The sequence below is a fragment of the Fukomys damarensis genome, unplaced genomic scaffold, assembly GCF_012274545.1.
Source record: "Fukomys damarensis isolate Sample0158 unplaced genomic scaffold, DMR_v1.0_HiC HiC_scaffold_17, whole genome shotgun sequence".
NCBI classification, from domain to species: domain Eukaryota; kingdom Metazoa; phylum Chordata; class Mammalia; order Rodentia; family Bathyergidae; genus Fukomys; species Fukomys damarensis.
The window spans coordinates 77523649-77547904 of NW_022900929.1; the positions used below are offsets into that span (position 1 = coordinate 77523649).

Here is a 24256-nt window from a genome sequence, read left to right on the forward strand (position 1 = left end):
CCCATTGAGCCAAGGCCATTCTTCTGTTAAATGTGTCATACTGTCTCAATGTCCAGATGAGGTGGGTAGGACTGAAATTAATGAGCGAGGAAATAGATATTGAGGATATGTATTGGGAGCGACCGAGACCCCGAGGCCCCCGCAGCTCCCCCAGCCGGCCCCAGGCCCAGCAGGGCAACAGGACTCACCGGAGGCCACGCAGCTGTCACCGCGGGGAAACCTCAGCCCCGGCGGGGTAACAACTCCTAGCAAGCCCGCCGACCCTGACACGAACCCGAGACCGCCTTCCTAGTCACAACCAACCCTCCCCAGGCTTTTGAAGAGCAGCCACCTCCTCCAATCGCCAGCTAGAAGCTCTCCTGGTAGGCGGGGCCGAGCCAGCTCGAGGCGGGGTGAAGAGGCGGAAGTCTCCGCCCCCCGAAGCTTGGTTGAGAGGCCCACCTGCGGTTGCAGCGGTACGGCTGTTTGAAGCGGGCGCCAGAGGTGGCGGGAAGCTACCGCTGCGCGCCCATTGGTAAACCCGAGAGCCAATTGTGATAGGGCTGGCTCTGGGAGGGCGGGCTTACCGGTTGCCTAGAGACTCAGGGCACTTCGCTTGATTTCCTGAGTTTGGGACCAGTGCCCCGTCATGTGCTCTTTCCGCTCCTGAGCCCCGGGTCTAGGTGGAAGCGCCCAGAATCCCACCACACTCGCCGTCCAAGTTTTCGCATGTACTCTTTTGTTCTCTGAGATGCGATCGGCAGTCTAACCTTTTAACCCTGTGTGCTGTAGCGCAGCTCCGGATCTGACCGGTCTAACTTTGCTCTCCCACCGCCTCACCCCACGATGCCTACCCTGCCCCCCACCCGCCCCGTAAACAGGCCTTTAATCCATGGGTACGCAGTGAATGAAATCACAGGCTGCCTACAGTCCCGGGAACTTCCTCTCCCAGGCGTGGCCCTCCCAGCCTCACCTCTCCACCTGCTCAGGCTTCCGGGGAGCACACGCCTCCTCGGGAGGCTTCCCTGGCACAGTCTGCCTCCTTGGAAGACGCACTCCTCCCCGCCTCTGTAGTGTCTGTCCCGCTGTGGGATGGGAGGGCCCCTGTGCCTGTTCCCCTAGTTCCTGCACCTGCACCCCACTGGGAAGAACAGAGGGAGTTATCTCCGAGAGGCTCCCCCACTGCTTCCCAGCCAACTCCTACCTAGCCTGCTTGGTTTCCTGGCAGGCACTCGCAGCAATTGTGAGAACCTGTGCTAAAGAAGTGAAATGAAGGAAGGGACAAATGAAGACTCTCGGGGCCGGGGAAGGCAAAGGAAAGGACTGGAAGACATGGCGTGTGTTGGACGTGAGGGAAGGGCCTGTTAGCGAGCACTAGCCTCAGGCCCTCTCCACAGCCACGCAGTCCCTCCGCAAACTGAGTCCAGGGTGCTCCTGTGCAGGGGGCTCTGATGAATGCTGCAGTAAGCACACTAAGTAACCCTGGCCACAAGCAACTGCTTCTCGGAAAGGTCAAAGCAGAGAACTCCTTCCGAGTGCGGTACAGTTTGTTAAGTTCTTTAATGGGCATTATCTCATCTGGGTGCTCACAGTCACTGTCATATCACCCCAGTTTATGGTGGAAGAAGCCTACATTAGAAGGAAAAAAATGAAAAAGAAATTAAGCAACCTGCCCACGGTCATATAACTACTGCAAGACAGAATTTGAACCCAAGTCCTTTATCTCCAGAGCATGTCAGCTACATGCAAAATATTTTACAGTAGCTCACAATTGACAGAATGATGCAGAATAAAGGATAAATCAGCACCTTCCGATTCTAAACATAGATCTGAGTAGAGTTGCAGATACACTATAATTAACAAAATGTTCTTTGGCTGCCTGTGCTGTTTTAAATCCTGCCTTGGTGCTTGACTAGAAAGTGTAGGGCAGGACCCCTTCTTTCAAGGTACCAACATTCTAAGCATAAGATCCTTACATAGAAAGTGTCTTAGTTATTTTCCTGGTCACTAAGACACAATACTTGACACCCACAACTTAAGAAGGAAAGGTTTATTTTGGCCCACATATTGTAGAGTCATAGTGAGCCGGCTCCAAGGTGGGGCAGCATGGCAGAGGGGCGACGCAAAGGGGAAACAGTCCTCGGCAGGGTAGGCAGAAAGAGAGTGAGATCAAGGAAGGAAAGAGAGCTACACACCCTTCCAGGCCACACACCCCCAGTGACCCTCCTCCTCCAACCAGGATTCAACTCTCAACATCACATTTAGCTATGAACTCATCAGTGGACTAATGCACTGGTGAGCATCACATTCCCATGATGTAATCACCTCCCAAAAGCCCCATCTATAAGCACACGAGGCTGGGGGAGGCACCTAAATATAAACCGTAACAGAAAGACAGTAACGCACAAGAGCAAAGCATTTATGAAGTTTAGTTTAAGTAGAGTAGGAACTAACTCAGGAGAAAATGAACATCTGAGGGTCTACAAGCAAGGTTCCAGGAGGAGGAGGAGGAGGAGAGAGCACTAAGGAAATAGATTAGCATGAGTGAGTGCACCACAGTGGATCCCAAACTTCTAGAAATGAGGCTGGAGAAATAGGTAGGAAAGAAGATAGCCTACACCACAGTGTGGATCCAGGAGTCACAGGAAAGACATTAGAAAGCAGGAAGGTGTGGCGTGGTTGGGAAAGCACCAGCAAACACAGATGTTCTAGGGTGGAAAACAAAAGAGAAAAAACTGCCAGAGTTCTTAAATTCTCAGCAAATTAGTTGTGGAATGCTGGGTCAATATTTGCTTTGCATTTTTATTTTTAATGGACACACCTGTGAGCCGAGTCAATGCTCTGCTTCTATACCAGGCTTGTTTACATCTCAAGAGGAAATGTCAGGGTGTTGGTGAGATGAGGTCCCACTTACAAACAAGCATTTATAAAGGTGGAGCTAAACAGCCATTGCTCCTGTATCCCACTTCCTCTCTGGTGTCAAAGCAATCAGGATGAAACAGTCTCATCACAAAGGCGCTACCCAACGTGCTATCATCAAGCAGTGCTGTCCTCAAAAGAGTGCTCAATTGAGAGTTAGAAGATCAAGTTCAAGGCCCAGCTCTGTCTCCTGGCTTTTGTCCACAATCATTTGTTGAACCCTCAAAAGTCTCAAAATTCTTATCTGAAAATAGTACTGATAATAACTACTTTTCAGAATCGTGGAGGAGACAAAATGAGAAACTGTGTGGAAGTTTTTAGAGTGTAGGAACACTAAAGCTTATTTTCTATGGCGTTCCTACAAATTATAGCTCTGCACTAGAGCACATGCTGGGTCTGAGGCAGTGAAGCAAACCATGGCATAAACGCCACTACCAAGTACTAAGACATTCCAGAGGTTGGGGGCAGAGAAAGAAAGAAGGATGCATGCAGAGGGCAAAAGGAGCTATTGGAATGCAGCAAACAGGAGTCTCCACCAAGGTTATAGCTTTATACGAACAAACAGAAAGCAGGAAGACTCTTAAGGATGGAAACTGCAGAGCCTGGAAAGAACTGAGGGATATTAGATCATTATTTGTAATTCGATTTAACAGTATCTTTGGAACATATATTTTGTACCAGCCATGTTCTGAGGGGTTATTGAAGATTGACACCTGGGTCTGAGGCATGAGATTAGGGCATGGCAACCTGGCTGGACAACAGGGTATGACCTGTCAACTGCAGAGACCCAATACCAATGGGAGAATTCTGTCTTCAGTTCTGGCACAAGACCAAGCCAAGCCCTGCACCTGATACCAATTTTCTGGCACACGATCAAGTGAGCTTTTGGTGGGATGCCCTAGATCTGACGTCAGCATGGGAACAGAAAAGACGGTGATCATTAAGCTTGTGGCTGTTGTAAACCCTTTCGCCAGCCGGCCTGCACTCTGCATGCTGCAGGGCATAGTACTACTTCTTTCGACTTTACTTGGGCTACACTTGCTTTGAAAAGCCCTTCCTTGCTGGGCACTTTTTTCTTTTAGAGTGCTTCTTCTGCGTTTCTTTTTCTTCTTCTTCTTCTGCCCTAAACGTTAAACTTTCACATTCCATCAGTCACCCCATCCAGTTTTTTTAATGGGACCGTAAGACCCTAGAAAGGACCACTGATGACTACAGTTCCCCATAACAGATGAAATGCCTGAGCTGCTCAGCCCCTTCTCACAGAGCTTGCCCCTGCTCACAGCCACTGTGATTAGAGTGGGCACTAAACTAATGACCAGTGTTCTTAGAAGAGGACACAGGCCACAGGGACAGCTGCGTGGGTGTGGAGACAGGGACTGGAGTTGTGCTGCCACAAGCCAAGGAACACCTGGGCTTCAAGGTGCCGGAAAAGGAGAAGCTTGTTCCCCAGAACCTGTGGACAGAGCAAGGCCCTGGCCAACACCTTGATCTCAGATTTCCCACCTCCTGCACTGAGAGAGTAAATTTGTATTGTTTCAAGCACTTTGTGATACTTTGTTACAGCATCCCAGGAAATAAACTGCAGGCGGGGTTATATTCCTCACAGGCAAAACACTCTGAGCTGAGATGCATCTGTAATTGAGCAGCCTGGACCAGTGAACTCTAAATGGTCCATGCACAGGAGTGAACCTCAAGGGTCTTTCTGATGGACCATTAAATGACACAAACGCCCAAGCCACCTCTTCAGTACTGGGAAAATCCTAAACAAACTTATAGGTTTTTACTTTTGCATATAACTAGGAGTCCACCAACCAAGATATTAAGGGTTACTAAGGTTAGAATATGAAAATTAAAACAAGTGTACAACTATATTAACAGGTGTACCAGGAATGATCACTCATCATTCTTATGTCCCAGAGTCCACAGCTGCTGCTAATCCACACTAAAAGATAACTGGAATTCCCACTTTGGGATAACGCTGTTAATAGTGCCCTTCCCTGGGAGGTCATGGCTCTTAGCTTCTGCTATTTTTACTTCTTAATTATTAACTATCTGTGCCTGTCTTCATAACTACACAGTAGGCCTGTTGGTTAACAAAATATTGACTTAGTACAATGATACAACTCATAATAAAAAGACTTCCAGGAGAAACCAGTAAGAAAGCAACAAAGAGGTCAGGGATGGGGAAGAAGCCAAGCAGGGGTGTGTTTCCAGGAGAGAGGCTGGTTCCAGCTCTGTTCCACAGCGGACTCTGAAGCGTCCTCAACACAGAGACAAAAGAACTGAGCTTTCACTTCTTCACATTAGCCACGGTGACAGGGAAGGGTAAGGAGTGACACTCAGCCACCTCGGGGTTTCAGTGACCCAGAGAGCTGAGTCCGTCCCCAGAAGGAAGTGACTGCAGACGTTCGGCATGGAGAGCTGGTCCATCTGGGTCCTCTCCGCATCCCCTTCCCGTCCCCTTCATCTTGCCCTTTGCCCCCTCTCTCGGTCCTCTTCCCATGTGTGAAACATCCCTCACCTGCTGACATCAGCACATGGTGTTGGTGCCTGCATATAAATCTGGGGGCCACACAGTCAGATCGCAAAACCCCTTCATCTGTTCTCCACGTTATACCTTTATAATTTCAAGATATAAATAGTTATATAATATGTAAACTTTGGGGGCTGGCTTTTTCACTCTGAAGATCCCTGCAGACTCATCCAAGTGGTCATGTCTCTCAATAGTTCTCTCTGTACTGCTGAGTTATACTCCGCACTATGAAGGAACCATGACTTTAACTGTCTTGGGATTGTTATAAACAAAGCTATCAGGAACGTTTCTGCTCAAGTTTTCATTTTTCTGTGATCAATGCCCAGGAGTGCAACTGCTGGTTTGACTACTACTTGCATGTTTTATTTTTCAATATACAGCCAAACTGTTTTCCAGGATGACGGTACCACTTTACGTGCTCACCTGATACATGTGCTCTGCTTTCTCCTCTCCTAGACCAAATGTGATGTTGTTTTCATCTCTCATTTTACCCATTTGGCCAGTGTGTGGTGATGCTTGCTGTGGTTTGAATGTGCATTTTCCAGTTGCACAATGATGTTGAACATATTTTTACGTACTTATTGTCCATCTGTTTTTCTTCTCAGTGGAATGTCTGCTCATATTTTTGCCCATTTTCTAATTGGACTTTCCAGTTGACTTGTATATATTCTAGATAGTGATGTGCCTGATATATGGTTTGCAATTACTGGGCCCTGTATTTTCTCCCAGCTTGTAACTTACCTCTCATCCTCCAGTCAGTTTCACAGAGCAAAACTCAGAACAAGTTCAGTGTATCTGTTTTCCCTTAAGAGATCGTGTTTTCTCTGAATTCCTTCCTAGGCATGACTGTCTATGTACAAAATACCAAGGAATCAACCAAAAAGCCGACCATAAGCAAAACAAAGAGAAACACTATGCCCCCAGATAAACCAACAGAACTCCTAGAATTGATAAGCAAGTTTATCAAAATTCAGAGCACACAAGATAAGTATTCATTAGTATATATGTTCATAGTATATACTACACTGAATATTTTCTCTCATGTTTTTTCTAAAAGTTTTTTAGTTTTACACCTTATACTTAAGTCCGTAATCCATTTATTTGTTTATATAAGGTGCGTGGTTCATTCTTTTCTTACAAACGTTTGATTGCTCCAGAACCATTTCTTGAAAGGTTATTCTTCTTCATCCACTGAGTCGCTTCTGAATCTCTGTAAAAACCAGTTGGACATAACTAGGTAGTTCTGAGTTCTCTGTTCCATTCCACTGCCCAGTGTGTGGCTTTTCCCAGCCATACCATGCTCCTGATCACTCACCTAAGTCTTGAAATCGGGGAGATCGATTCTTCCCACTTTGCTCTTTCATGCAATTGTTTCTAGTTCCTTTGCTTGTCTAAACTGCAAAAAGTCTTGCTGGAACTGTGATGGGAAGCGCATTGTGTATGACTTTGGGGAGAACTGACACCTTTATTATATTAAATCTTCAAGAGCATTCAGTGTCTCTCCGTTTATTTAGATCTTCTATGTCATTAATCAGCATTCTATAGCTTTCCACATACATACTGTACATATCGCTAGATTTACATATATTTACATATATGTAAATATATGTAAGGGAAGGAAATATATGTAATTATTCTTATATATTGATGGGTACTATTTGAAAACATTTCATTATGTTTTTTTTTTCATCTCTGTTCACAGGGATATTGATCTATGTTTTTTTTTATATTGGCTCTGATCTTTATGTCAGAGTAATATGGGTTTCAAAAGATGAATTGAGAAGTATTTCCTTCTCTAATGTTCTGGAAATGATTGTAGAGCACCGAAATTAATTTTTTTAATGATGGATAGAGTTTTCCAGTGAAATTAAGCTTAGGCTTTCTTTGGGAGCGGGTGCTGAACTGTTCATTCAATTTTTCTTAATGGCTATCAGGCTATTCAAATGATCAACTTCGGATTGGATGACTTGTGGTAGTTTATACTTATTAAGGAATTGGTCTGCTTCATCTAGGTTGTCTACCTCATGTGTGCAGAACTGTGTGTAACATTCCCTCATTATCCAGTGTTTTCATTCCCACCCTTATAAGGCTATTTATCCCATTAGTAAGACTATGAAAAATATAGATAAATTAAGCACCCAGAGCCAGAGCAAGAAGGACGATGCCCTCAAGGGAGACTTCCTTTCTCATGTACAAGAAGCTGAAAGATTAAAGGAACAACTCATTTCTAATACTAACCTGTGTCTGAAATATTTTCTACAGATATAGATGGCGTGTTTCATATATGTGTTTGCTATAGTCAGGCATTATCTTCTATTATAACCTACAGCTGTTAATCCCAACCATGAAAGGTAGCAAGGCCAATGTTATTATTTTTCCATTTACCATTACAAGTAAGGAAACAGCAAAATCAATAGGACTTGCAAGAATGAAAGAATTAAAAGCATCTCTGTAAGATTTAAATGTTTCTGAAATTGTTCTAAAGTGAAATAACCAACAATTCAAAGTATAGCTTACTCGTTTTTTTAATAATAAGGGGTTAACATGTTGTGGTTGTTTATATGCAGTTACCTGAACATCTATACAATTCCTCTACAAATCAGCCTCACCTTACCAACTAATCCAGATCCTCTCTAATGCTTCTGAAGCTTGGCTATCACCAGAGTCCTGTACTGGCTCATTTTCCCTTCCAGACTTTCCCCTACTCTTTCGGAGGCTGGTGACCAAGGAACTCCCTTGCCCTGTCTTCAAGTTCCGTGGGCCAGCAGAGGATCCCGAGCCAGTCGGAGATCAGACAGACAGAGCGATCTGTCTCTCTGTGGAGTCACCACGGCTGGCCCCACCCCACCAGGCACAGCTCCTAGAAGGCAATCCTTGCGCACAGCTGGCTCTCCAGACTGTGCCTGCTCCCTGGGGGAAGGGGGAGGGAACAGAGCACTGCCTTCTCCTTTGTGGTTTCCCTATACTCTGCCCACAGCTTAAATCGTTCCTTTAATAAACTCTCCTCAAATTACCCAATTTCAGTGGGCCATCTGCTTCCTGCCAGGACTCATATCCTACAGTGGGTAAAATTTCCAAATCCCAAACACCAGACATGCATTGTCAATGGTCACAAAGCAATAATTATTTATTTGTTCTTTTAAAAAGTCATTTACAGGTATTTACAGGCAAATGATTTCTACTTTAAAACACATGAAGATAAGAAAGTGAGGTTAAAATAGCATGCAGACATTTCCTGTTATTTTGCATTAACTGTACCCGAGGTATTTGTGAGTGCAGTGTTTGCTTACCTAACTACTATACCGTTACAGTCCAGCACTAATTACTTCTGTGTACGGCTCTCACCACTAATGCTCTCCGCACCAAGAACTCCTTGCTGCTCAGTCAACTGGGTAGTTGACTGGTAGTCTCTCTACCCAGCCCTACTGGGCCCAGCGCTCTGCCCTGTCTCAATACAGGAGTTAATTTCTCATAGATCATGATTCTATTCTCTCTACCCTTGCTGAGCCCCTTTATGAGGAAAAATGACCAAGAACTAAGTGTTTTGAAAACTGGTGATAAAGGCACTATTTCCTACTCATATAAAAGGAAACAAAACCAGTCAATATCAAGGCAGCAGAAGATAAAATCAGAAGCGTTTCCACAAAAATATTAGAGTTCAATGGGCTTAGCATTTAGACGACTTCTATTCCAAACAAATATGGTAACCATAAAGCTTAAGCTGTGCTGACTTAGCCAGAATGAAACGAAGTTAAGGCATTGTCCAGATAACTCAGGATACAACAAATAAGCAGGCAAAACAAGACATCACTCTGTGTCGTGGCCGCATCTCTGTGTGCAGTGGCAAGAACACCTATACTATGCCACCGTTTCTGAGCCACATGACAACTGGTCTCAATTATGCCACTTATGCTGAGAGTATAGACATATTAAAGGAAAAAATCCTGAATGTTTAATCTGTATGGGCTACTTAGCAGTTCTGACCTCAAATAAATGAAACACTTGGTTATGGTAGGAGGGCACATGCTATGTTAAGACTGAGGTAGACCTCGGGACTCACTCTCTCCAGCTCACTCATTTTATGGGCAAGAAAACTGGAACCCAGAGAGGCTTGGCAACCTGCTGAAGGTCACGGAGATGTGCCCCTGCCTGGTGCTTCTCCCCACAAGACACTTACTTGATTACCCATTGCAGAGTTGGTCTACCTGCAGCAGACCTTTTCCAACACCTCATTCAATGTTGCACGAATGAATGGACGGTGTGTGTCTTCTGCAGTCTGTCTGATCAAATCTAGAAAAGGTGCTGGGTCACATGCAGATGCTGACACTATGACTCAGTGGCCGCCAATGTAAAGAAAAGGTCCCTACACTTTGAACTAAATCCTGTACTTCCAAATAGGATGGAACCAGTGTGGATACTGTGGTACGAAGAACCCTGGTTTCCTCTGCCACCTTTTATAAACCCAGCCCTCAGGAGCTTTTGTGGCAAGGGCAGTGGGAAAAGATGAGGAAAACAGAAGTGAATGGGAGATCTGGCCTCTTCCATGTGTCACAGGCTGTATGCAAACAGTCCACACAGCAAAGACTGAGGACACAGGACAGACCAACAAAACAGACTAACACTTTCAGCGGCTTTGATCCCACCGGTACAGACACAGTCTGGATTCTGTGTCATATTTATTTTGACCTTGGGGTGAAAAATGCTACTAAACAGAAATTGTAATAAAGTCAATAACTATCCAGTAAATAGTTTATCTGTTTTAGCAAGAAAAGACTCTTTTTGGCAAATGGTTCTGCAGTTAAAGAACATGAAGACACGTGGAACTAACCTCCCCCTAGGAAAATGCCCCCAAATGACCACGGTGAAAGGCACATACCACTGCCCCAGCAGTTCTAGTTGTCTCTAGCATGTGAAAGTTTAATTGTGCTTTTTAGCTTGCTGTCGATGCAACGTGACTTCAGAAAGTGACATCCGTGCATGTGTATAGTTTCTTTTCAAATGGGTCAATCCTTCTCCGCTTTTCAGAGATGCATTTCCCGAAGACATTCTATTAGTTCTCTGTTTTATAAAAGATCTAGTCCATCCGGGTCTCAGAAAGACACGCTTCACAGTTTGTGCTCTGTTTGACCTGGAGGCAGAGTCTGAGTTATCCTCATGCCCTCATGCGAAGCGGAGCTTGCCGAGATAGCACTGGGCCAACGCTGTCATTTCTTGGAATGCGAAAGTCCAGGGTTATTCTCTTTTCTCACCGGTTGTTTAAGGGTCACTTCGCTTCCGGAAGAGATGATCGGCAAACTGTTGTCCATGTGGTATCTGATAAGGTGCCCAATGTTATCAAATATGTGATCCTTGGTCCTCACCTTGAAAAGGAAGTATAAATATGCTAGGGTTAAATAACAGCATTCTTCTGGAAGATGTAAACAATCAGAGAGGGAAACCGGGCATATCCAGAAAGAAGATATTTTGATGACTAAAGAGAAGTTCCTTTCCAACACTATATTTTTTTCAGCTTTAATTGAGTTTATTGGAACACTATATTTTTTAATAAATAGTTTTCTCACCCTCCACTATCCTCTTGTAGCCACCATCCTTAGCAGTTAGGAAAAGGATAGCACACGCCTGTCAATCCAAGTTTGCAATCTGCCTCTGCGATGTCATTGCTTAACACACTTTGGATAGTTCTTCTAATACTATGTTGACTAGATGTGGTGAAAATGAGAACTCTTGTCTTATTCCTGATATCAGAGGAAAAGCTTTCAACTTTTACCATGGAGTACATTGTCGGCTGTGAGTTTTTTACATACACCTTTATTATGTTCAGTTAATTTCTTTCTATTCCTAGATTTTTTCAGTCTTTCTATAATGAAAGTACTGAAGCTTGTCAAATGCTTTTTCTGAATCTGTTGAGAGACGTATGTGATTTTTATACTTTAATCCATTAATGGAATATCTCACACTGACTGATTTGAATCATTCCTGCATCCCAGGAATAAATCTATGTGGTCATGATCCCTTTAGTGTGCTGTTTAATTCAGTTTCCTTTCCTATATTGTCTTTCTCTGGGTTTGGAATCAGGGGTTATACTGGCTTCATAAAATGAGATAAAACCTTATTTTCTCCAGTGTTTTGGAAGTGCTTGTGAGGGACTGGTACTAATTCTTTAAATATTTGATACAATTCACCAATGAGCTCTCCATTACTGGCATATATTTTATTACTGACTCAAGTTCTCTACAAATTTAGGAATACAGATTTTCTATTTCTTCATGATTTGATCTCGTTAGGTTGTATCTTTTTAGGAATTTATCCATTTCTTCTAAGTTATCCAACTTATTGGCATATAACTGTGCACAGTAGTCTCATAATCCTTTTTATTATGTAGCATCCATTGTAAGCATTTCCTTTCATTTTTCTATTTCACTTGTATCTTCCCCTTTTTCTTAGTTATCTTAGCCAAAGTGTTGCAAATTTTCATGATGTTTTCAAAAAACAACTTCAGTAACATTGATTTTTTTTCTATTACTTCTATTCTTTATTTCATTTACTCTTCCCTGCTCTAATTACTTATGGTCTGAGTGACCCTCAAGGATCCATTACGTTTAAAGACCTGGTACCCAGTCCTACTGGGCGATATACTGGAAGTGCTGTAGAACTTCTGGGAGGTAGATCTCCTGAGAAGCCCTTATGTCATTGGCAGGAAGCCCTCAGGTTATCTTCAGAGGGCTCCTTGGTAGTTCTCACAAGGGCACCAGCTTTGGCTGCACCCTCCTCTCTCTGCTCATAGCTTGAGATGTGATTACTGAACATTTGTCCCTGTATGCGCCCACATGGCCATCACGCCATGAAGTGATATAGCCAAGGGGCAGTCACGACTATACTTTGTCAAGATTCAGCCTCCAAGCTGAGCTAAACCAACTTTTCACTTTAGAGTTAGCTGCCTTGGGTATTTAATCATAATACTGCAAAACTGACTCTAACTTACATGCTCTAATCTTAATTATTTCTTTCCTTTTGCTAAATTTGTGCTAGGCTGATTCTTATTTTGGGGTATAAACTTCAATTGTTTGAGATCCTCTCTTTTTTATTAGACATTATCACTATAAACTTCTCTCTTATTAGGGCTTTTGCAGCACCTCATGAGTTTGGGTATATAATGCTTTCGTTTGTCTGAAGATATTTTGTAATTTTTCCTTTTTGTTTCTTCTTTGACCTATTTGCTATTCAAGAGTGTTATTTAAATTCCAAATATTTGTGAAAATACTAGCTTTGCTACTACCATTGTCTTAGTTCTATTCTGTTGATACTTGGTATGATTCCAATCTTTAATTTGTTGAATTTATTTTGTGACCTAAAACCTGGTGTCCTGGTGAAGGAACTGTGTGCATCTGAGTAGGACGTGTATTCTGCTGCTATTGGGCGGACTTCTGTACATGTCTCCTAGAGCCATTTGATCTTCAGTTTGGTTCAAGTTCTCTTTTTTCCCACTCATCTTGCCTGATGATCTATCTTTTATTGACAAAGGACACTGAAACCCCCTATATTATTGTGCTGACTTCTATTTCTCCCTTCAGTCTTGTGAATGTTTGCTTCATATTTGGATGCTCTGCTTTTGTGTTCATACATATTTATAACCATTTTGTCTTCCTGATGAATTGATCCTTTTAGTGTTATATTGTGTCTGTCTGCTTTGGGGGAATTATTTCCATTTAAAAATCTATTTTATCTGATATAAGTATGTGCACCCCTGCTCTCTTTTCACTACATTTGCATGGAATATCTTTTTTTCCCCTTTTACTTTCAGCCCACTTGTGTAGTTATATTTAAAGCTAATCGCCTGGATAGCATACAGTTGGATCTTTATAAAAATCCTCTCAGCCACTCTGTCTTTTGATCGGGAAATTTAATCTGTTTACATTGAAAGTAACTATTGCTAAGGAAGAAAATATTTTTTTCCATCTTGCAAATTATTTTCTGTCCACATCGCAGGTTTTTTGTCCCACTTTGCCTCTCTTGAAGTCTTGCTTTGAGTTTCACTGATTTTTTTTTTGTGCATGGTGGGGGTGATAAGCTTTGATTTCTTTGTGAAACTTCTGTAGTTATTTTATGTATAGTTACCATAGGGCTAACATAAAACATTTCATAACAATCTACTTTAAGCTGATAACTTAACTTTAATGCCATACCGATATTATATATTTTTATTTCATACATAACTTTATGTTGTTGATTTTTCAAATTGTATCTTCTCATATTGTATATCCCTTAACATATTTTACAGTTTTTTATACTTTTGTCTTTTAACTTCTATACCAGAGTTAAGTTCTTTATACACCACCATCACAGTGTTATAGTTATCTTTGTCTATATATTTACCTTTATCAATCAGCTGTATACTTTCTTATATGTTCATGTTACTGTTTAGCATCTTTGTATTTCACCTTGGAGGATTCTACTTAGCATTTCTGTAAAGCAGGTCTAATAGTTAAGAACTCCTTCAGCTTTTATTTATCCCAGAAAGTCTTCATTTCTCTTTCACTTTTAAAGGATAGCTTTAGCAGATGTAGTATTAATTCTGAATATACCAAGTCCACTAATAGTCTTAAAGGAGTTCCCTTGTACAGAAGAAGGCTCTTTTCTCTTCTTGCTTTCAGATTCTGCCTTTGACTTTTGATGAGTTGATTATAATGTGCCTTGTTGCCAGTATCTTTGGATTCCTCACACTTGGTGTCTATTTAGTTTCTTGAATCCAGTGCCTATTTCTTTTCTCCAGATTTGGGAAATTTTCAGCAATTATTTTTATTTATTTATTTGTTTGTTTATTTAATTATTGGTACCAGGGATTGCACTCTTGTGCTTGCAAGGCAAGTGGCAGGACCACTGAGCTAAATCCCCAGCCCTATTTTATTTTAAATAAACTTCTACTCTTTTCTCTATTTCTTTTTCTTTTTGGGTTCCTATAATGCATTAAGGTCCTGTAGGTTTTCTTCATTTTTTCTTTTTGTTCCTCTGGACAATTTCAAATGAAATGTCTTCGAGTTCACTGATTCTTTCTTCTGTTCGATTTGGTCTACTATTGGACTCCTCTAATGAATTTTTCAGTTCAGTTACTATATTCTAGTAGCTCCAAAGATTCTGTTTGGTTCCTTTTTCTATTTTCCTTCTCTTGGTTGCTTTTCTCATCGTGTTCATGGATTGTGTTGTGGAGCTCATACAACATCTTGATGGTAACTGTTTTGAATTCTTATCAAGTAACTCACATACTTCCACTTCTATAGGATGAGTTTCTGGATATTACCTTGTTCCTTTCTCTGGGCCCCATTTCCCTACCTCTTGGTGAGTCTAATAACTTGTGCTGGGATCCAGCTATCTCTCTAGCCTTCCCAGCCCTGCTGGCATCGTAGGGTCTTCTGACACCGCTGATGGGGGATGTGACTTCTTTGGGACCATGTTCAATTTCTCACTGAAAGAGGGCCAAGTTTCCAGAAGGTTGTAGTCCCTTGCTCCCTCTGGTATCTCTCTGTGGCACCTAAGTTCTCTCCCTCTCCAGCAGCCACTGGACACCCAAACTGTTCTGACTTCCCACTAGCCCCCTAGTCAGGCATGACAGATTCCAGGTCACTGGGCAGCACTGTAAGAAGCCAGGATGTTGGATGCGCACCTCACTCCTCTCCCTCCCTGGGAGAAGCCTCACATGGCACACCTGCTCCTGAGGACAGAGCAAGGCCAGCTGCAGCAAACTACCTGTGCCCTTCCTTCTTCTCAACAGCTCCCAGCACCCAAATGATGCTGGTTCCATGAGCACTATCTAAGGCAAGACAGAAACAGTCCCTCCAGCAGCTTTCACCTGGGATTCATGCTCCAGTCTGCTCTGCCCCTCCAGGAAAAAGCCCCGAGCCAGATCACTGTCCCCTTGCACTGAGCAGTGCTGCTGCGCGTAAAGTGAAGTTTCTCTTCTTACCAACTTCACCATGATGGTTCTCGGCTTTGTGCCACCTGGGGCACTGTGACTTCTTAACCAGGTTCTGGAATTCCCATAAAGGTATTTGGGTCCACAGAATTGTTAAGCCAGCATTTCTGTTGGGCAAGGAGAGCTGGAACATTTTCTTCCAATGTCATCACTGGAACTTCCTCTTGCTGATGTCGTGACTCACATAGGTTTTTATCTTTTTTCTCCTCCAAAACTGCCAATGTCACCAATCTACAAATTAGGCATTCTGGTATATGCTACCACCTACCTTTTCAGGATCCCTATCTGTCTAAGGCATCCTCTGCTCTAGCCACACGCTTTTATTGTCTGAATACCATCCTATTCCTTGGCATGCTCCTATGGCTCCTTCCCTACACTCCATACCTCCTTTCGAAATTCTTCTCTCTTCCAGGGTTTACCCTACATATCAGACCCTACGAAAAGCCTTCTCAGTTTACCTTGACTAGAACGAGGTCTCTGATAAGCACGATCATGCTTTGGTTGAACCATCCTTACCTCATTGTGCCTTACACTACAGCTATTTAAGCACCTGCTCTATGAAATCACAGGCATCCTGTGAGCTAGAACCATTCGTGGGATAATGGGCGAGAGTCAGAAGTGAGTCGCTACACTTCCAGTATTCACGTCCTCCATGGAGCTGGACTGAGAAGGGAAGAAAGAGGCCATCGCCTCGACCTGATACTCCAGGGTGGCCTCCTACCCAAACCTCTCCCTTAGCTTCTCCTTAGCACTGGAAGGTCCAAGAAAAAGGAAACACATTGCCTTGAACACCACTGAGCACCAGATTCTGGATGCCACTCAAGCAACCCTTGCAGAACAACACCCTGAGGGGTCTGGGAGGAGAAGCCCACGGTACCTTGCCTTCGGGGTCCACCAGGAGAAGGTGCTTTGCCTGGCCACCCTGTAGTCCACTCAGTACGTACTGGCCAGGGGATGTCACGCTCTCTCGAACCAAAAAGTCCCCATCCTTCACCAGAAGGCTCTCTGCCGCCTTCCTGCTCAGCTTGCCATGGTAGCAGTCTTCACTCCAGAGCTGTTGTTTAATGTGTGGCAAAGAACGTGAGCCAGCAGGCTGGGCCGTGGCGCTGGGCTGAATGGTCTCCGGGGCCTCTGAGGTCAGAGCACAAAGACACATGACTGTGTTACCTCCCACCATCCATCCCTGATACACACAACTCAAGGCCCTACTGTATGCCATGCCATTAGGTAACACTGCTGCACACAGAGGGGCTCCGGTTTTCATTCTAATTTAATGGCAGATTCAGACACTGCCTTCAGCTTCCATCACCAGCAAGGGCACGCCCATGGGTAGTTTTCCTTCCTATGAGAAATGGAAACAACTCATGTGAGCTGCTTTTATGACTGCAGAAAGAGTCTCTATATTCTTGAGGCTTCAAGTGAAAGAGAGAGAGGCTTATGCCAGAACCGGAATATAGACACCTTCTACCAAGTAGGAACAGCAACTTTGGATTGTGCCTATTTTTTAATATTTAGCTTTTCTTTATTATGGTACTGGGTATTGAACCCAGGGCCTTCACATTGAGCTACATCCCCGGCTTTTTGCATTTTTTTAAATTTTGAAACAGGACTAAGTTGCCCAGGCTGGGCTTAAACTTGTGATCCCCCTGCCTCAGCCTCACAGTGTGCTGCATTACAAATGTGCACCATCATGCCTGCCCCTCCCTTTTTAAACTAATTTACAACTTCCTAATGTGTTTCTAGACAATCTTCAACCAAAAATTTCAACGCTTTGCTAAACCTCTTAGCATGCCTATTAGCATGTTCACCTGTCTAGACAAAACAGTTGACAAGGTAAAAGGAAGTATACAACAGCGAGGCTGGGCCTAAGCACTGCCCCAGGGCCTTGAAGGATAAGTGTTGTTCAGAGTCAAGAGTTCTGGGGAAGGAAAAGTACACCATCAATTAGAGCTTGGTGCTATTGATACTCACAGTGCTAATAATTATTGTATAGCTCCCATTTATTGTAATAGGTATCGTTAAAAGCTATATATACTTTATACTATCTTACTTCCAAAATCAGACAGCCAAATGATGATCTTCAGGAAGTTAAGTGACTTACTCAAAGTCCCACTGCTAATATATTGTAAATCTGGGGTAGGCAAAAAGGTCCATTTTACTGCAAAGCCTGGGTTTTAGTCTATAAGCTCTAAGGCTCTAGGCTTGGATATGAAACTATTTCCATTTTTCAAAACTTTCCTCACCTTCTGACTCTGCAGTATCCACAGTGGTCTCTAGCAGAAGACATGGCTATGAGAGAGGTGTGCAGTCTAGTAGATGACATGACTGTCAGAAGGCTGTGTAGCATCTCCAGAGTAGCAGCATAAATTCGCATGCTGAGTTCAGGGAAAGCTCATAATGTTTGATGGGAATTTACCAGGAAATAACTATAAAAACAAGCTTTGCATTTTACACGCCAAGGACTATTTTGCTTAGAAACTAGACTCAATTAATTCAATTATATCCTTATGCTGGTCTCATCAACAAGAAATTCATATGATTCTTTACAACTTGTACAGAACCAGTCCATGAAGTCACTGGTGTGGGCAACCAGTGCCCTGTAGACAAGACGCAGTTCTGTTGTTAATATGTTACAGTTCTGTCCCTGCTTAAGAACATCTCTCTGCATAACACAGTTATGATGCAGCAGTCACAAAGATCTTTTAAAAATATCCTGAAGTGTAATGACTGGAAATAATTTTCCTCTACAAACAATAAAGTGTTTCTATTGTTGCCAGAAAAAGCCTAATGAAATGTGTCCAGACTTGATGAATGATACTGCAGTTGGCCTGGGTGTTGCATGCTTTCAAGACAGTGGAGAACTTCTAATGAATCTGTGTGTGTGTGTGTGTGTGTGTGTGTGTGTGAGAGAGAGAGAGAGAGAGAGAGAGGACACATATGCATGAGTGTGAGGCCACACACGTGTGCATAAGTGTTGGCACACACATCCTAGTGCATGATGGATTTTGGTTTGTTCTGAGATTATGGTGAAGAACTTTTGGACAAGGACAAAACAAAGAAAAGCAGACATTATATCATCTTGAAAAGAGGCAACAGATCATGGGCCAGCCAGAGGACGTGGACAATGTTTCCCTGACACAGTTTCCCAAATTAGCACAAGGACAAGACCCACTGTGCTGGGAAAGTTCAATCACTCCAATATTTACTGAAAATCTAATTCTGCTGAAAGCACAATATGTGACTTTTCTTAACCTCAAAAGTTATATTTGCCAAACTTTTTAAATTCGAAAAACAGAAAAACAAAGAAAATCACGTATGGTGCCTTCATTAAATATAATCACTCTTAATGCTGTGATACATTCTCCAGTATCTTGCAATTTTTCTTTTATATAAAGTTGACTTTGAGAATGACAATCATAACCTAAGCGTAGTTATGTCATTTCTAGGCAAAATTTAATAAATTGTTGGTTGATGTATTTTCTTAGAAGAAGCAGTGAAAGCTAAGGAAGGCCACTCTGTATTTCAATGAAACTTTCTACCCCTCAGAAGGTGATGTAAGTCACAGAAGCAAGCTGTCACGTCACCTTGGAGTTCCTACTAGCAACTGAAGACATATTGTTCACAATCACAAGAAGGCACAGGGAGGGTATGGTTATCCACACACACACTGCTCTGATGGACAAAACGTCTAAAAAGGGGAATACAGCTTATGGATAAAAAATTAACGTGCAAAATCTGGATTAAGCAATTGCAAGTAATTTTAATGAGAAAGGAATGAGACATTCTAAAAAAACTAGTGGGTAAAAAGTGCTGTATTGATTAAAGCAGCACTGCTCATACTAGGAAAGGACTGGAAAAATTTAAATCTCCGTCTATAAGAGACTGATAATATCAATTATGATGCATTCATAAAATAGAGTAACATAGAGCAGCTGACAATAGTGAAGATCATGTGCTAATGTGGATGACTCTACAACAGAAGATTGAAACAAGCAGGCAGAGAAGAGGGTTACCATATCCGTCATTTAATATTTAAAGGCGTTAAAGAGGTAGGTAGGTAGTACTTAACCATGCATTAACATTCTGAAAGTAGTCAGAAGAAACTGTTAGCATCTAGGGAGTTAGATATAGTATTAGGGCATGGGAAGGATCTTTATTCTTTTCATTTTACACTATTCTTTATTGTTTGAATTTCTTTTATAAGCCTCTTACAACTTTTAAATTGGAAAAAAAAACTATCTATAAACCAGGCATGGTGGACCACGTCTATAATCCCAGCACTGTGAGAGTCTAGACAGGAAGACAGTGAGTTCAAGACCAATCTAGGCAACTCAGTGACTAATCAAGACCCATCTCAAAATAAAAAGTAAAAACTGTGGATATAATTCCACAAAAAGGCCCTCAGTTCATTTCCTGGTACCACCATAAAACAAAAATGAAACCTGTCTATAGAATAAAATGTATACCAAAGTTACAGTAGCCACACAATTAAGGATATCATCAGAAAGATACAAAGATACATCCGGGTTGGGGGTAGGTTTCTGAAACCTACCCTTTATCCTCTCATGATAGGACTCCACTTCCTATGGAAGGGACCATAAATACAGTCAGTTCTGGTTGTTTCGGGGAGTTACATTTTATAAGTTGCCACAAACACTGGATTAGTGAGAACTATGCTGCTCTTCGTAAGAGAAATCCAGGGTTTAAGTTCCTACAAGCCTCAGGTCAAAACATTCTCATCAGATATACAGTCTTACTGTATACAGGTTTATGTTTAAAGACACTTTGTTTCATAAGTATTAATTACCACTGAGTTTAGTCAATCAGGCTTTCTCTATGACAGATGTTCTCTCTGCTGTGCACACCAGTCTTCCAGCAAACAGTAGACAGCACTCCAGTACCGTGCTTGGGGACACTTTAAACAGTGAAACCACCAAGTAGCACAATGTAAAAAGGGTGGCCCTAAACAGACCACCAAAGGACTCTTGTTGCCAGGAGAACTGGAAAAAGGTAGCACTTTCCTCGGCTGACTTTAGTGGGATGTAGGCACCAGAGGGCGCTCTGCGCATGTCTGCGAATGACCACACCAGGAGTGCTGATTTTGGAGTTACAATTAAATTTAAGCGACTAAGCTAATTCTCAAATATGAAACCTGTGAATACTGAGAACAGACTGTACATGGTTCATTACTATGTCTGACTGGGTGTATGAAAACTGCACAATGGATTTTTTTGCACAAAAATCATAAATTTCTTTGCATTATTGAGAGGAAAAATGCATGTACCTCCATAAAGTGCTAAAAATGTGGTAGAAAAATGTTGACACAAAACACTAAAGCATAAGTGATGGGTTCAAAGAATAGAGAAAAATTATTTGTAATCTAAGGGAAGAATTACGTATCTATGCGGACATATTACAAAGACACGGCAGTTAGTATATGGTGATTAGTACACTGGTATACAGCAGGTAAGTGGCCCAATAGAAAAAGTAGATTCAGAAGTAGATTCACGCACACAGGAGGAGCCTAAAATACAGAGCAATATTAGGGAGAAAAGGAGATTACCGACTCAATAGTATATGGGCAAAATTAAACTAGACCCCTCCCCTCTCATCGAAAATATAAATGGTCAAGTGGAATCAACATTTTAGGATGGAAATAAAATATAAAGCATATAAAATAAGATGTAGTAGAAACAGGAAAATTTAATCCAAAGAGAATATAAGGAATTTATAAGATGAAAATGGAAACCAACAAAATGATAGAGGAAATGAAACTGAAACCTGTGTACTCTGGAAATATAGCTTGATAAAGTCAATAAGTCTAGAAGAGAAGAGATCATCAGGTAAGAAAGGAGAAAATCCCCAATGAGAAGGAGAGAAGAGATCTTACCTCACACCCTTCGAGCAGTCAGAATATGATGAAGGCGTGCATGTGAAGCTGCCTGTGGACACGGCTCTAATGAAGTAGAACCCTAGTTTCTGAAGAATTCCATCGCCAAAGAAAGCACAGTGCCTCTGGGTCTATGGCTTTTGGCCGGAGGCAGACTCCAACCTCATGGTCATAACACCACCCAGGGGGCTGTAAGAGGTGAAGCCCAGGAAAGGCGGCTTCTCTGCCTACTTCAAGAAGGTACTGGGAGGGCAAGCGTGAGAACAACCCAGCGGGGCGGCCCAGGCCCACGGGCGACTACGGACACCAATGTCATCTCAGAGTGGAGCCAGGGCCCAAGCAAATTGCTGCCTCCCTTCCAGCTGTGGGCGTGTTGACAGCTGGCAGGGTTTGATCAATGCCTGCGCCCGGCACTGGTTTAGGCTTCCCTTTTGTGAATGCAAGCCCACAGAAATGTAGCCACCCTACTCCTATTCATTCCACCACTGCATTCTGGTGTGGAGGGGCAGATGATGAGAACCCCTATCCATCTCAAATGTGTAACTGTAGGGGGGCTGTTTGCAGTAACCCCTTTGAGGAGAGGGCAAATACACTCTGTGTGCCATGAAAAGTTATGGCTGAGAGGTGGAAAGGTACACGGTAGCAGAGACAGCTGCCTAGGACCCATGCTGCGAAGGCACAGCAATGCCTATTCCCCTTACAGTACACTGTAGAACTCCTGAGGTTTAGGCGGCACCCAGCTAGAGTAATTCTCCAGCCTCCCTTGCAGGTTAAGTGCCGCCAGCGGCAACGGGGAGAAATAGTGCCTGTCTCTCCTGGGTCATATCCTTTAGAGAAACGTGTATCCATTCCTCTCCTTCCGCTCTTCCTACTGGCTGAATACAGATGTGCTGTGGGAACCCAAGCAGCCCCCACGGGCCAGAGATGGAAGCCAGATGTTGAGACTGGCAACACCGCCTTACACTGGCCCTGTGCTGCCAATCCTTGAGCCATTAGGTAAAAGAAGGAAACTTCAGCCCTCCTCATGCTATACTATGGGAGAAGGGTTCCTTTGTTAAGGCAGTTTAGACTGAAACTAATAATGAGTAGACGAAGAACACTAGTACTATGACTAAAGGTGGCCCTCTGGCATGTTCAGTAAGAACAAAGATCACAGCAGACGTTGCTTTCGTTGGCAGTGTGACGGGATGAACCAAGGGACCCTGAGAGCATGCTTGAGAGATACTGGGCTCAAAACTCTGGATTTGGTTTGGTTTGGTTTGGTTTATTGGTTTGTTTCTCTAATACTGCATGGATCAGTAAGCTCTTGTCTGGATAGAGAAGGCCAAGTCTGCTTAAAGAAGCTACAGGATTCTTTGTGTTGTTTGAGACAGTCTTTTCAGAGCTGCGGCCAGCCTTAGAGGATTCCTCAGGAGGAAGGAATGAAATAGGAGGAACCAATATGAGGCAGAGTAAATAAAGCCATTTAAAACATTTTACAGGAAAAAATACACGTGAAGTTAATCCTGCTCTATCTCTTCATAAAATTTTAAGTCAACATTACGCATTTGGAGCTGTATTTTTTTTTAAAGGAGTAAGGGCTGGTGTCTGCAATTAACCTCAAGAGGGCAGCAAAGAGCCAGGGAGGACTAAGGTACGTGAAATCCTAACAGGACGCAAAGAGGGGGGATACAGAGGGACACAGAGGCCTCAGCTTCGAAGTGCTGTCACTCAGGGACGGAGAGGGAGAAAGGTGAAAAGAAAGAAAGCCACAGTCAGGGAAAAGCACTGACAGTACTTTTCTACTAGGGGTAACAATGTTGCTGTGGATTAATTTTGCCTTTCCATAATATTGAATCCTTTGTGACAAAAAGCAGTCTCTTTGCTTGAGTTATAAATATTTTTAACATGGAAGTTATAAATATTTTTAACATGGAAGAGAATGAAGTTGTGAACCAGAGAATATCTCAGATTAATTTGGGGTTTCCAACCCGCTGTGTCTCTGGAAGCCCACGACATGGACGCTACCAAGTGGGCACTCTTACAGTTACTTTAAAAACCACCCCCGTGGACACTTCACATTGGACACTGAGCGAGCCTCCTGCAGAAATGTGAATTCCTTTTCCATCCCATCATCCATCTCACAAGATGCCCTCTGTGGTGACACAGAGATGTACAGATCACCCTCCAAGGAACGACTGACTGGCCCCACACAGAGGTCAACCTCCTGCCCACCAGCCATTCAGGGTCTGCCTCGGTGGCACAAGAACTTCTCCCTGGAATGTCCCATTCCCACTCATGAGAGAATGAGTTTCTGTGGGGTTGGCCCAGGCTTTAGCCGGCAGGCACTACGTTCAGTCTCTCCACCACTTCTGCTTCCTGGTACTGAACCTCATGAAGCCCTTGCGGGCCAGGCGCCATCTTAGTGTCTGCTTCCAGAGAAGATGGCAGCCACCTGGCTGACAAGAAGGACTTGCCTGGTCTCAGGAGTTAGGGGAGTCTGTGGCACCCAAGCTCAATAAAATCTCCTGCTATAAAATGTGTCCTGCTACTGCAGCCACACTAGCTGCAAAGTTGCCTTTAGCACCTCTGGAGAAACTTCCTGGGCTGATGAAAGGACCGTCTCAGGGACTGGTTCTCCAACTTTGGGGCAAGCCAAATTTGACATCAAGCCAATCTCAGCACCCAACAAGCTTCAGTATTTTATGAAAAGCATTTTTTGTTTATTTTCCAGTTTAGGCCTTTGGTTTCTTTTGCTTTATGTTCTTGTTTATGCACTTGCCCCCCAAAATAATTTAGCAGGCAAATGATGTTTGTCTTGCTGCATTTCCCTCACAGTATATGGCTGAAGAAAGGAGTTATCTTATTTTAGAACCATACAGATGACTTATCAAGGAGTTTTGAAACAAATCAAATTAGTGCCATTGATAAAGAAATGCTATGCAGTAAAATAGGCCCTTGCCTTGCCTCCATTTTTTTTTTTTTTTTT

At 43.0% G+C, this 24256-nt stretch overlaps 2 protein-coding genes across 15 annotated transcripts in view; both read right to left on the reverse strand.

Annotated features, from left to right (window-relative positions):
- The window catches only part of Cep152 (centrosomal protein 152), a 98198-nt gene extending 97877 nt beyond the window's left edge, over nucleotides 1-321 (reverse strand). For all 11 annotated transcript variants that reach the window (XR_781890.1, XM_010632476.1, XM_010632477.2 and 8 more), the window contains exon 1: nucleotides 189-321. The gene's annotated coding sequence lies outside the window, so the exon portion shown is untranslated. The remainder of the gene's footprint in view (nucleotides 1-188) is intronic.
- Nucleotides 322-8358: 8037 nt separating this feature from the next.
- The window catches only part of Shc4 (SHC adaptor protein 4), a 117024-nt gene continuing 101126 nt past the window's right edge, over nucleotides 8359-24256 (reverse strand). For 3 of the 4 annotated variants that reach the window (XM_033765217.1, XM_033765218.1, XM_033765216.1), the window contains 2 exons: nucleotides 16276-16529; nucleotides 8361-10791 (listed from right to left, as the gene is read on the reverse strand). In XM_033765217.1, the coding sequence (XP_033621108.1) occupies nucleotides 10636-10791; nucleotides 16276-16529 (410 nt within the window). In that variant the 3' untranslated portion in view covers nucleotides 8361-10635. Of the gene's footprint in view, nucleotides 10792-16275; nucleotides 16530-24256 lie in introns of all 4 variants that reach the window. The other variant, XM_033765215.1, reaches the window with a different exon arrangement.